The sequence below is a fragment of the Accipiter gentilis genome, chromosome 14 (genome assembly GCF_929443795.1).
Source record: "Accipiter gentilis chromosome 14, bAccGen1.1, whole genome shotgun sequence".
Lineage (NCBI taxonomy): Eukaryota > Metazoa > Chordata > Aves > Accipitriformes > Accipitridae > Astur > Astur gentilis.
In genome coordinates this window covers 23,445,739-23,460,554 of record NC_064893.1, presented here as the reverse complement: position 1 = coordinate 23,460,554, position 14,816 = coordinate 23,445,739, and the positions used below count along the sequence as shown (strand labels likewise).

Below are 14,816 nucleotides of genomic sequence, written 5' to 3'. Positions count from 1 at the left end.
AACCCCTGATTAGCCCAGACAGAGCAGAAGTTACAGATGATTTGTCAGCCCATTTCTCTCTTACAAACACACACTTGGTCCCTTAGCTTCAGGACCATCCACCCGGGTGTCTACTCCTTCCAACAGCATATCCTCTTCCCAAGTCCCTCCTTGTTTAATAATGACCAAGGAATGAGTTCTGAATGGAACCTCAAAAAAAAGCAGTAAATGGAAAATGAAAAAGTTAGAGCAGGGCTTTCTCCTTGGGTAGCAGTAGCACAGATCCTCGCAGCTTACAGTGCATCACTGTCAACACCTTTGCCTCTCCCTTTGACTTCCGTCTCCTGTAAGATAGCTCATTTTTAAAATGGCTTGTTTTAAACCAAAGTAAATGTAGCATGGTCAGCCCCTGGTGTTTAAAAATCTTTGAAAGGGAGCCTGTGCTGTTATCCTGAAGAACCTTGTATTTACACTGTAAAAAGTGAGGTCTGACCCCTCCTGAAGAGAGGCCTCTCCCTGCTGAACTCGCCATGGAGTGGAGCACAGCTTTACAGCCACAGTTTTAGACTGCAACTAATGCAAACCAGCTGTGAAGCAGAAGCTTTTGAAAGAGACTACTCATTTTCTACTGAGGTTTTAATTTTATGAATCTAAGGCATCTGACTGACAGTTCGCTGAGAACATGCTCTCGCTCTCCTTTATTTTCTGGGACTTCAGATGGATCACTATCTGTATGCTGATCTGTGATCCACATTTCTCAAGTGCAGATTGAAATTTCCTTTTCTCACACATTTCATCACTAAGTACTTAAAGAATCAAGCTTAAAATTAAACATGCCACTTCCTTTGCAAATTCATGCAGGCAGAGCTAACTATTCATGCCAAATAGATATTTATGGCCTCATATTAAATATGTAACACACAAACTGGCACACAATTGCAAGAAATTCAGGCAGCTGTTGGAAAAAAAATTGTCTAGATTATCCAGATATTAAAAAGAGCCAAAATGTTTCCAGCACAAGGAAACATTTCAATTTATTAAATACTCTGATTCATAAGCAATTCATTCCACAAACATAAGCAACACATGTAATTAGTCCACTTGAAATCAGCATTGCACAAAAGAAATGCTGCTTTCTATTCATTCATTATTTGACAGCTGATCAGAGCAGACTCTACAAAGAAAACAAATGCTCAGCAGTAGCAAAGAATTTCACTGCGTAGGTCTTTGGCCCCAAATTTATGTCTGCAACGAAATCAATACTGCTTTGCAATTCCTTGGCAAAGGAAAGTTATCCCAGTTACATAACTGAATTTTCCTTTGTAATGTAAAAAGTATTTTGTGGGTAGATAGATTTGGATATTAAAAAAAAAAAAAAAAAAAAGTGTTCAAATCTTTTCCTGCCCAATGACAGTATCCCCAGTGGTCTTTGGCCACAGTTTTAACTGTTGTGCAATTTCATAGTTTCATACCAGCTGTCATTTTAGCAGTAATAACTGAAGAGCAAGGCATTGTCTAGGAATTAATGACAAGCTGAGAAGAGATGGCCTGATGTGCAATAAAGGGCTAACACATGCTCACGCAACCACAGGAAATGCTCTGTAAGCTGGCTGCTATTGCTCTCTCTGCATAGCTGATGGTTTTCTGTTAGCTAATGTGCTGGCACAGTTTTCTCTTTGTATTTTACATAGCTCATTAAATGATAAGTTTCTTATATTCCAAAGATTTCTCCCCCACCCTCAGCAACAACAAGCAGTTTCCTCAACTGCCAGTTAAGATGGTTAAGCTCTTTGGGGCAGAAGTTAAATATAATCTTTGTGTCTTATGTTCAATTTCTATCATTGAATAATAATTTTACCAAAAGTCTGAAGAAATCACTGAACTGCTAATTGTCAGAAAATGTAAACTTAGAAAAATGTGTGCTAAAAAGCATGATATACTTCTAATATCTTGCCTAGGATATTGTTTGGGGATTTAGTGCTGTAATCGTACACTTACATGAGGATTGATTAAGAAACAGCATAGTCCTTGAAGCAACATTTATTTACCAGCATTACAAATTTATCACTTTAAAGACAAAAATCTAATGCAAGCTGTTACCTCCTCTTCCAATTCATGACTCTAAAACTGACTGGCAACCCCAGATTGGCCACAAGCATATTTCAAATATCTTCGCTTCATTATGAAACAAGTTAATTTTGTAAATACAATAATGACATGAAACAAAAGTGTATACAGCACTGGTTAAAAAGAAAATGTCACTCCTTCAGAGTAAATAAGTGAATACCAGATTTCAGTCTATCTGAATGTTACTCAAAGTCTGATGATATACTATCATAGCCATTGTTACATGGCAATTAAAATAATTATTTCAATCTATGGTACCTTTGTGATATAGTTTCATGTCATTTTTATGAGCTATGGAACTTGCCAATCTCATCTTTTATATCTATATACGTGTGACATATTGCATTAGCCATTTGGCTTATAAACCCTCCCACACTTAATTTATTTTCATGCTAGGGAAGCATGAAAATAGATTTCCCCTTCTGGCTGGCTGTAAAATAGGTTTTTTACTTTACCACTTAATGACCAAAAGAATGTTCTACCCTCATTCTTGCTTTTTAGTGGATTCTGTCCTAGCTCAAGACCAGGATACAGTTGATAATTGGAGTCAAAGATGAAAAGCTGAATGCTACCCCATTACACCTGCATCGTCTGTGTTTGTAGTGACAACAAACAGCCTTAAGAGCGAGCAGACTTTGGCTTCAGAAGTACCATGTTACTGACAACAGCCATCAGGGAGGTGAGGCTGCAACCTGAAACGAGTATCACAGCCAGAGCTAGTGCTGGTAGCAAAGGAACAGGAGAGGAAACAAACCAGCACCAACTATGTTGGCACTTACTGAAGGAGAACATTTGTCCTAGAGCACTGTGAGACAACGTATTTGTCACTTCGGTCATTTATTCCTTGGTGATTGGAGTAACACACCTACAATGGGTACCTATTTGCTGGCTGGACTGTGTAACTCGTAAATGGGGGGACAGTGAGGAGGAATCACATAGGCTGCACAGTCTACTCAAGATTCACAGTCTGACCACCGACACCCTCCTGCAGATGACTTCACTATGTTACTCTGGGAGCTGGTTCTCAATGGAGGCAAACAATACCAAAGTTATTTCACTTAAGTAGCTGAGCTACTACCATCTTACAATACTTGCAGAGATTAGCTTAAGAAAATAATTTTTTCCTCACACTTAAAATACAAAACTGAGCAGCACACACCTTTCCTTGCTGATCCCTGGCATGTCACCCTCTTCAAGATCCCTCTTTCAGCATGGTGCAATAAACATTTTGTCCTTGAAGTGGGGGTTAAGAGCTTGACTCTTAAAGTCCCCCTGAAATTTGATTTTATAAAAATATTTAAATAAAAAATTGTCCTTTTCAGCTGGTTTAGCTCATCACCCAGAGTCCTTGCCTGGGTCAGCAACAGGATGACCAAAAGGAATGAAGTGAACTTGGCAAACGTCTCAATGGTTCTGGAGCTGGGTGGCATGGAGAGTTGCTTACTCGCATTAGGGAGACAGAGCGATCACCTCCCCACCCCCAAGTGCTGTGGCGTGGGAAAGCACTGAGCACACATTCCTCGGTAGCACTCAGCACAGGAAGGCTCCTGGCTTCTCACTCAAACCTTTCACTAGCACTCAGCAAGGTAAATAAACCATAGGGTCAGGGAGCTTCAGACTGTTCCTCTAATGAGCAAGGAGAAGGGTGGAAATATTTGTTTACAACAGGAAGACACATTTACTCCTGCTCCCTTTGCCTTGGAGTAAGCACCTGCCACTTGCAGAAACTGTTTTCCTCTGTTTTCTTTTGCATTAAAGGCGTAGTGAGCTGGCTGAAATGATCTTTCTGGCATAAAAATCTGAAAAGAAGTGATTTCACCTAATACCATAGCATTGCCCTAGGGAACATTACCTCAAAGCACTTTGGGCACATTCATGCTCATACACATATGCATTAAGTTCCTCCCAGCCTGTTTTGGTACAACACATGGTTGTGTCACTATTGTTTGCACGTGTAACATTTTCAAGTGCTGATGCACAAAATTTGCTTGTCTAAATCTCTTCATTGAACAAAGGGGCCATCTCAAAAACTTCAATCTCAAGTAAGTCAAGAGTTTACCTTCTCAAACAGCTCAGCTAACACAAAGCACATGTGGAAGCTGTGTTCTGGGGAAACAAAAAATGACAGAAACCTAGACAGGAATAATACACTGATCTTCCAAGGCAGCAAAAGAAAACGCCAGTAATTTGTCAACAGTGGTGTTAAATCCATCAGTATCTAATCATATAGTAATTAGTCAGGACGCAGCATGATTGCTATTGCTCCAGGAGAGTACAGACCTGGCACTTCAGCCTATCAATGAAGCTGTGATGCTCCAGGTACCTACAACTGCTGGTAACTGCAAGCCACAGTTTTACTAAAAAGAGAGGACTTGCACTGCTGACAGCGTAACACAATCTCAAGACAAGACTGGTATGTTCAAGGAGCAAAATAGAAGCCAAAACCTGAACTCCTGTTAGGAGTAGGAGAGGTGAAACTTGTAGGAGTCGAGGTGACAAAACCCCCAGATTAGGCTACGGGGTTCTTTTTTTTTTTTTTTTTTTTTTTTTTTTTTTTTGTGTCACATTCAACCCAGGTGTCACCAGCATATCCCATGAGGCATTCAAGCCACAAAAACCACCTCAGTGTTAGGGATATGTGCTCTGACAAAACTAGCACATGAAGTCTCAGCAGAGAGTCATCTTTCAGTCTTCAGCTTTCTTAAATAACTTCTACAATAAAATGGATTTTACCTTGTTTCCCATCTTAAGTAACTGTTTAGGATTTTATTTGCTCTTAGACTTAAAATTGAAGTGGATGTGTCTGTCCACCTTTTACACTCAGGGTTGAGCAGAATTGAGAGAATTGACAGAAACAGCTTTGCAAGGGGGATAGCTAAGTGTAATGACACAAAAGGGCATTTTGCCTAGAGGTTTTAAAAAGACCCCCAACAATATCAAAAAGCAAAGTGAGAGACTTGATCTCTCTCCCCTTCTATGGCTTCTACAAAAACTTGGGAAAGCCATGCAATTCCTCTTTGGTTTCCCAACCCTTGGAAGATGTCTGAGGGAAGGACAATGCCAAGGCAGAGCTTTGTCCTCATGTGCATTCCCCTTCCCTTCAGCAAAGTCAGTCCCCTTGGAGTGACTTTTTTCCTCCAGTGAAACAGCCTCTCGGAGAGCTCATGCATCTGTAGTACAAAAGGACTAGCACTGCTGCTGGGAGGGCTGCTGCAGCTGTACCTGAGCTGCTTTTTAAACTAGCAAGTCTGGATATGTATAGCCACAGCAGGAAAGGGTGCAGCACGTTTAGCCTGCATGGCTGATGGGCTTCCTGACTCTTCCCATTCACAAGCACCTAAATTGGACAATTTTAAACTACTTGAGCTACTGTCACATCTTTGACAGTAATTAAGATATTTGCTCAGAAACAGCAAGAATATTTGCATTTTGATCTCTTCAAAATGTTTTTTTAAACGCTTGGCTCAGTTCACATACTCATGGCAATTCATGCTTAATGCAAGGCACTTTCTAATGCAGGTGTGCTGAGGTTTAGCAGAAGACAAAATCTAATCTTTACTTTTTACTAGTCAAGTTCTGTACAAACACCAAAGTGGACTCAGAGCTTGAGGCCTGCAGGTGAGGAATGAAACTGCACTCCCAGGGGACTCAAGGTAAAGGCACAGAGATAAAGTGATATTTTAAGGACATTATCTGTTTCTCAGAATATACTCATTATTCTTATATGTAAAATGACTGATCAAGATGAAATGATTATGTTATGGTCCCTCTCATCTGCTATTGTTTTGTTAGAATTTACCATCATTCTTTGCAGGATTGCCTGGAAAGGTGTTTTTAAATTCAGATTACACAGAGTACATACAAATGTCAGCACTCCTCCTCCAACTCATGCTTAATGACTCAGCAAGTCCCAGGAAAATAAATAAATACGCATCAACATAATTCACAAAGATCAGGAACAGTACACACTGAAGGAAAAAGCATACAGAATACCAGCCAAGTAATGAAAACCTGCCATATGCAGTTCAGGTTTCTGACCAACAGCACCAAAATGCTCAAAGAAATCAAATACCATGCTAGAAATCGGCTAAAGGGAATCACAAATGAAATTCCACCATTTTCATTTAATTTACACTTCTTGGCAATTCAGATTTAAACCCTTTCATAACTTTCTTGGAGTTGGTAAGTCAACATTCAATCTCCTAAGAGTTGGTGTTTCATACAGCTTCTCAAATGGAATGACCAGAAAGGAACTTTAAGTTTTATTTTTAGACATAAAAGTACATTCCTGGTTGTACAATGAAATAAAGTGTTATAAAGCTACAAGCACAACCCACTGTCTTTGAAGCCTTAAGGGAATCCAATTCATTATTTTATAATCAATTATTATTCTGAGAACAATAAAACAGTTATCGTAAACTTACTAAACCCTAGCCCAGTAACCCTGAGGAAAAAACAGCTGGTTTCAGCTCTGCTCTTCTGAACCTTACCTCAGTAGTCTGCAGGTAATTAATGATGTTGGTACTTTGGGATTTAAAACAGGCAGATGTATCTTAGCAGGTGTCAGTTATGTCTTAACAGTAAAAAAAAATTTTTAGTATCAAGGTATCAGCTTTTAAAAAAAAAAAAATAGTGGAGAGAATATACAGCAGTTTAACCTCAGAGCAGTTTGTTCAGGACAGCATAGGGCAGAAACAAAATACTAAGAGTACTGTTTGTACAAAGCGTAAAACCACCTTTGCTTTGCTTCCACTCAGAATCTAGGAATTCACACTAGCACAACCACCCCAGGTACACAGTCACAAAATTAATTAAAAAAAAAAAAAAGAGAAAACAGTTTCTGCAGAAAGGCAAAACTTATATTGATCATATGTGAAGCTTTGCTAGGGTATACTAGTGCTAAATCTAGTACCTCAGCCAGAAATTAATGCCTTGATGAGCAAAACAGATCTACGAAGACTTACCTCTTTCCCTATCCTGACTGCCTATACCTAAGGTTTTCATTGTAATTGAAAAAGAAGAATTGGTCTAATATGAAGGTATAGGATTCTGACCTCTCACAGCACATCCTGCAAGGCACCAAGCTGTACTCACCGTGCATCTGGTACGTGTACGGTGCTTGTCCAGCAGTCGGGGTACTGAAGCTGGATCCATAGCTAAGAAACCCACTCTGTCCTGGGGAATGGCTCAGGCTGTCCTCTGTTTTAATGCCTTTGGGGCATACAGTAGAAATCAAGAGCAGAACATGAGTGTTTGTCATATGAAGGTATTAAAAAAAGCAAGTTTAGGAATTAACAATTTTTCAGGTAGATTTTAACCCAATAAACTCTTTTTTCCCCTATGCTTTTTTTTTTTTTTTTTTTTAAATTATCTGCATTAGCCAACCAGGTCTAATAACCAATAATAGAGTCAAGTAAATTCATTGTAAATAATACTTGAGTCAGTTACAACCTGTATCCATACCCGAATGAACTTTTGCTAAGATGGATAAACAACAATGAATAATACTGTTTTCAAAACAATTTCTGAACAAATAATTTTGGCCTAGAATTCAACGAACTCATTGGCTCATGAACTTTCTGAACAGTTATCAGATGCAAGCAATGATTAACAAAGCAACAGGACCTTCAGCGAGATAACCTCAAGGCTTCTGTTCTCAACAGAGTTATCTTTTACTTGCATTATATTTTCAGCTTTGGAAGCAAAATATTTATTGGCAAGTCATACAGGAGGGTTATCATCTATTCAGTTAGATATAACATACAGTTCAGGAACAACAGGTAAGCCCTGAAGCCACAAAAATCTTTTCATTACTAAAATCAGTCAATTAAACTGACAATTTACAGGGGGAAAAGCAATAGCTGAATTAAACATTGCAAGATGAAACCTTTGCTGGTAGTGAAAGGGGTTGATATTTTATTCTGAGATGCTGCCGAGATCATAGAGCTGTATTATTAAAACAAACAGCTGAAAGGTGCGTCTTATTATGAAGCCTTTGGGCGTGATCCTTCCCCTCCTTTGCATGCCTATTTGCACAAAACAAAAAATGGCCATTGGACACACCCTGAGTGCGGGGACTAAACAAAGACCCTGTTGATGTTCTGGACTTGGATTTTACACAGTTCCCAGGCTGTTGTCATCTTTTAGCGCTTGTAAGCAAACTTGCCAAAAGACAGGTTGAATTCACATGCCTTTCACCAAACACACTGTTTTCTAGCTTAATGACTCTTAAAAGCAACAAGCGTGCATTTGCTCAGGTTGGGAATAAGTTCTCCCAGATAATGTTTTCTCTAATAAAAATCACGTCTTTTAGCTTTAGGTGAGAATAGCTGCAATGCAATTTGAGTACAAGTTAGCAACAAGACGACAATGCTGCATTGTGAAACGCAGGAAGTTTATTTGGACAGTGAATGAACATGTGTTGGTGCAAGCGTCCGGCTCCATTTCTGCTGGGGAAGTGAAGGTATTTGCAAGTGTGTGCAGAGAAGCTGCTTTTCATAACATCCCATGCTTTTCAATTACATCAGCACTCCGCATGTGAGCATTCAACCTACCCCAGCTACAATTAATCTTCAGCGAATGGGCCTTTTTGGAAATCTCAAAATTGTTGTCAGACAGCGAAATAACTTAGCACCAAATTAATTTCCACACAATGTTCTGTTTTGTCTAGAAACTGGCCGAGTTTTATTTTTGTGCCTAAAAACAATACTGCTTCATTGTTCTTGGTTGTCAGCCAGGTGGAGCTTTTCATATGCTGTGCTGAGTATCTTAGAGAGGGTATGTGGGCTGGGGGAGGGAAATCACTACCCAAGGATGCTAAGAGGTCATCCGCAGGATTTATAAGCAGCATATGGGCCTGACACATGTATGCCCTAAAGACTCTAGGCAGTAGCAAATGGCTCTACTTTCACCTGCTCTAACAGGACAACTGTTCAGTTTGCCTTGGAAATCAGCCAGCTGATGCAAACACACAAGTAGCTCCAGGAAAGGGTCTAAAAACATTCCTCTCATCATCCTCATAGAGCTTTGGCTCTGCCAAGCCCATTTCCCTGGCCTTCCAGACCATAGCACTGAATTTCCCTTCAGTCAGTAAAAGCTTTGTCAATAGCTGTATAAAAGCTTCTTGTTGGGAAGAGACACTGTATTTGTCAAGCAAACGAAGGTGTTTAAAAGCACAAGAGAAAACAGGAGCGGAAACAGAACCATGAAACCATTTTAATGCTGCAAGGCTCAGCACTCACAGGATCAGCTGGGAATAAGGAGCCCAAAGCTTTCTGTTAAAGAGCTGTACCTAGGCAAGAGCAATATCTCTTTGGTCTTTAGGAGTGGAAAGAACTTCCCAGCTCCCTCAAGAGCTCAGTATTTCCATGCAGAGCTTGAGGACACTCCTAACACTTGGTTTACCAGGCATTCCTCTGTCAGGAGTGCTGGTTGCCTGAATCTCCCAGCTGCTGCTGCCTAGCACCATCTCCCCACAGCTGCTGGCAAGGCTGTGCAGGAAAGCAGGGAACAAAGCTGACTGGGGTTGCAAAACTGCAGGTTAGCACCTACAGCTAACAACTGTCCATTTAAATACAAACCATCTTCCAAAACCAAAGCAGTCTGTATCATTTCACCCATGCTTTATTCTGCTCTGTATCTTGGTTCTTCTGTAATAATACACAAAAAGTTTTTCTTAAAGTAGCTTGTATCATTGAAACTCCAAGAAAAATCATGGAAAGCAAAATGTAGTTTACCCAAATATCATATTTACAGCAAGAGACTTTGTCTTGGCAGCGAGTCATAGGAACACTCATCAGCTACTACTCCTAAGTGGCACATCCTATTGAATCTGAGTTTCTCATGCTGTCTCATATCCTACTACTGACTGGCTCCAAACTTACCTAGTTTGTAAGATCATAACCCAGGATATCAAGAACTGATAGATAGTTCAAAGTAATCCTAACATTTTTAACCAAGTCAGATTTTCCTCTAAGCCTAGGAAGAGAACATTGCCAAGACAGAAATTACCTTTCATTCTAAAGCGTAAGACTTCAAATGTATTTTTCTAGGAGCAAGAGGACGATGTCCTCAAAGGTAACATGACATCAGAGTACTCACTGTAGGAGGGTATGCCATAGGGCTGCCCCGGAGGAGGATAGGCAGTGTATGCAGCAGCCTGCTGGATTCCCGTGCTGTACTGAGTCTGTCCATATGTTGCCATTGTTGGGAAAGATGGGAATGTCACTATATGGGGATAATGTCTATTCAGAACAAGAAAACAGAAGGTCTAAGGCAATAGTTACTGTACATGATCTTCTAGAGCACATGTAGAACACTTCTACACATTTTGATAAAATAACAAACAAAGTATGATGGTGAATATTTTGGGAACTCAGAATTGACTAGACTGGGACAAAAGTTTGTTTCAGTATACAGCTCCTGATATGAGCTATTAGATTAAGCTACCTAAATGCATAGGAACTTTAAACTGTGCAAAATATGCACAAGTTAAAAAAATAAAATAAAATCAACACTCTGATTTTTCATGTTTCATTTTGAGTTTGCCAAAGAAGCGAGTGTCATGGGAAACCTCTGACATTTCAACATATTCCTCTGTGGTCACTCATAAACACAACAATATTCAAACTGATGGGTTTGCTTTATCCAGGGGTATGAAAGTACAATGCACAGTACCTCAAACCTTCTTTCACTCCATATCTAACAAGATTAAGAACCAGTTACTTCATTAGGCCAGAGATGTGCAGGGGAACAGGTGGATGGGCTTAAGGCGAATGCTTTTTAAGGTGACAGAAGACCGCAAAAAATGGCTGTTCAGCAAAACACAGTTTTTTAAATTTCAGCACTTGGCACGAGCACTCACTTTCTGGAGTACAGATGGAGAGGACACTGTGGTGCTGCTTTGCTGCTGCCTGGAAAACAAAATTGAAGGATCTTAGATTTTCATTATGTTCTGTTCTATGGCCAAGCTGATACCACTGTTTTTACCACTGCTGGGTTGAGAAAAATATACGGGAATCAGAAGACTTTGTTCTTAGCCAATCTCCACAAACTGAAGTAGGTAAGAAAGTTATTCTCCACTTAACAACAAATATAGATTTAGTTTTTAACTGAGGGTAATACTGACTGAGCGAGCTACCAGTTTCCTCTTCTCATGGGACTGATATCAATCATGAAGCTGGGCTCTGGTGGGATGACTCATATGCTAAAGGCTATAAAAGCAACTACTATGATTACTGAAGTGATTTAAGCTCACTGCACTTTTTGCCCTTTTACTTTTTTTGGTACTCTCCTAGACCATGACTCACTTTCTTTAATGTTCATTAAAATATATCAAATCAAAATAAATATTAAAAATACAACATTGTAAATCTCCTTACTATTGAATTTTTTTTAACTATAACCTACCTTATTGACCTGCCAGCAATCAAACTATTAAACCAGTAGAAAATGTATCACACAGGTTACGTGCAGGATGCCTTCCAATGTACCAAACAGTTGTGTCCTGCAACGCTACCAAAGAAATGCGTGCCACCATCTTTATTTAGAGATAAGATTTAGGTTTAATTAATTAAATTTCAAAAACTCCAAAAACCTGCAAGTTGCCTGCAAGTTGTACTGAAAACATCATACCTAAATGCCACCATGAATATTATGCAGGTTGCCTCCATAATGCCATCCAAATTTTGCTTCTCAGTTCCTGGCTGGAGCTGTTAGATATTATTACAGTACTATAAATGCCAAAACACCTTCACAATCATCAATAATGACATTAAGCACAACAGATTCAGCCTCTCTATCTGCTTGCTGCATCAATGAAAACACCAGACTAATTGCACGCAGCTTCTCCATGCAGGGAGAACATCACATTGTCCGCTAATGACAGCACCACCACCCTCCACATTGGCTGCTGGCATCTGTAGTGTAATTTGCTACAGGGGATAGGAAATATCACCCAATCTCATGCAGAAGATGATCTCTCAACTGCAGGTGCACATGCTGGGTGGAAAGGGAGATTCCTGCAGTGTCCCTGATGCCTGCACATTGCTACCGTCAGGCAGGACACATCTGCAGTGCTGTCCCATGCATCAACAGGGATGTACTCGCAATGCTGTGGACGGATTATCTTCAGTATGAAGTTGTCCAAAACAGCACCACTTCATTTATCCAGCTGTTTGTAAGTTGGTGAAGTAAACATTTAAACCATGTTTTATTTAATGAATTATGCAAGTCCATATAAGGTCTAAATACATGCAAATAGTCCTATGGGTTTGAGTAACTTGTTATGCCATAAACATGGAGAGAATGTCCAAAAAGATCTGATATGCTCACATACGAAATGTTCATTCTTCCTGATTTAACTCTTGTTTGAAATTGTTCTTTCCTACACAACCCTTTTTCACAACGTTTTACATGGCTTTATCATTTTACATTATAACATGGAGATTACACCAAAGTATTTTTAAAAACCACAGCCATTTAATCTGATAACTTTTTAAAATAAATTTCATTTAAAAGTGCATTTTTATCTTTGTTCACTTGTTTATGGAAAAAACCCCATGGAGGTGCATGAGTTCTAACTAAAAATATTAATTACTAGATATAATTTTTTTTTAGAATGCTAATTTTTATAATGTTTGCTGTATATAATAATAATAAGAATAATAATGAAATTCTAAAATTCCTAGGAAACGTAATACTGAGCTTAAAAAGACTGAGTTGAATTTCCTAGGAAACAAAAACATTCAATTAAAAGATGGAAACTTCTAAACCACACACTTTCTTCAAAAGGGAAGCCCTTTTTTCACAAACTTGGAAATCTTGAGAGATAACTTTATTCAAGATAAATAAATAAAAATAATAATATCCATAATATCCATGTACTCCTTTCTCTCTTCTCCAGGATAATTGCAGTTGTTTAATAGGAACTACACATGAGGTTAGAATATATTTTAAAAATGTGAAAATAAAGGTGTCTGTTCTTAGGTGTTTACTGAACTCTTTTCTGAATCTGAGAGCAAACAGCCTTTTTTTAGTAATGTTCCCGAGCTTCTTGGCTCTCCCCCCCGAAACCTGCCACCCAGCCGAGTGCCTGCAAGCTGACTGTGACCGCTTTCTTGCCCCATACTTACCTTTAAGAGTCTCCCAACTGTTCCACGTGGAATATCAGAGCAGTGCCACTGCAGCATTGTTGCTTTAGGGAAGGTGGCTCTGGTAACAAAGGCACTGATGACTGGGGGGAACAGGTTTCAGAGCAAGCTGGCCACAACTGCATCGACACTGCTGCTTATTATTAAGAGAAAAACCTGTCTTGGGTACATCTATCTGTGCAGCAACAGACTCCAAGAGCCATCTGTCCACAAGCCTATGCACTGGACTCTAATATCTTTCTTAGCATCATGCTGAACACCTGTTCCACCCCCTTCCTCTCATCGCTGGGTATGAAGAAGAAAACAGAATAAACTCACCCAAATAGAGCCACTGTGATCAAACACGCTTTCATCACCCGCTCTTCATCCTCCAAAGTGCTTTCCTGTGCCATATCCCTCTCATTGCACCCTCCTCCACAACAAATTCAAGGCCTGTGCCCTTTTTGATCCCACCTCTCCTAAGTTTTCCTCCAGTTCTGCCAGAGCTTTCCCTCTGGCTGAGTATACCCCCAAAATACCGCAGAAGGCAAATATCACAGCTACGACCCCCTTGGTCCTCTTCCACGGTCCCCTGCAGACACTAGCTGCTCTGTCCACTGATCAGTTTCCAAAGGACAGCTCAGGCGGGAGGAGAGTGTGCCGGGGAGGGACTGTGAAACCTATACAGCACTAATTGCTAACAGAATCACTCTAATCGCTGACAGGAACAAAACCATAAGGACTCCTTCTTCACCTCTCTTACAACCCTGAAACACCTTAGAAAAGTAAAACCCACCAGCAACCCTACCTTAGTTCTTCTACCTATAAAATGTGGGTAGCAGTATCCTATTTCCTAAGCAACAGGCAGAGAGGTTTAGTTAAAAAAAAAAAAATATTTAAATATTGACAAAGGATAGTGTTATACAAATGTACATATTCATTTACACACATACAGATATAAAGATTGTTTTTAAATCCGAAGCTGGGCTTACCTGACTCACCTTCAAACTCACTATGAAAAATTTGCTTTGACTTACCTGAAAGAAGACAGTTTAGAAAATTAGATTTTTAGATTGTGAAAACAAAAGCCATACCATTTCTATCACACTGTTCCTTATTACCAAACAGAATTGCATTGAAGAAATAATTTTTTTTTTAGTTTTAATTCATTTAATTCATAATGCCTTTACATTTGAAAAACAGCAAAACAGACAGTTCGAGCATAAGCTTAATTTCTTTTCTATTTGAAAAATATTACATCTTCAAATTTTTTATTTTTGAAAGAGGTAAGTACAGAGTAAATACATTTGCCAAGAATGCCAAGTGGGAGTTTACTGTGTGTGACTATGCAATATGCCACTGTCATTGCCAAAAAAAGGCAAGTTACACCTACACGTGTTTCTACCCAAAAGTGTAGGACTACATGCAAAATGTGCAATTATATCAGTATAATTTTCAAGTGTACATCTCATGATAAGCACCCATGAAAATAGCAGGCCAGACATCTACGGGGACATCTACTGAAGTAAGCATTGCAACTAGACTTGCTAAAATTATAACTCTATGTGTAATACAGAGCAT

At 39.3% G+C, this 14,816-nt stretch overlaps 1 protein-coding gene across 9 annotated transcripts in view; it reads right to left on the bottom strand.

The window, feature by feature from the left end:
- Positions 1-14,816, bottom strand: part of EYA2 (EYA transcriptional coactivator and phosphatase 2) — a 104,899-nt gene that overhangs the window by 44,187 nt on the left and 45,896 nt on the right. For 8 of the 9 annotated variants that reach the window (XM_049817109.1, XM_049817108.1, XM_049817111.1 and 5 more), the window contains 3 exons: positions 10,970-11,018; positions 10,207-10,349; positions 7,201-7,317 (listed from right to left, as the gene is read on the bottom strand). In XM_049817109.1, the coding sequence (XP_049673066.1) occupies positions 7,201-7,317; positions 10,207-10,349; positions 10,970-11,018 (309 nt within the window). The remainder of the gene's footprint in view (positions 1-7,200; positions 7,318-10,206; positions 10,350-10,969; positions 11,019-14,816) is intronic. The other variant, XM_049817114.1, reaches the window with a different exon arrangement.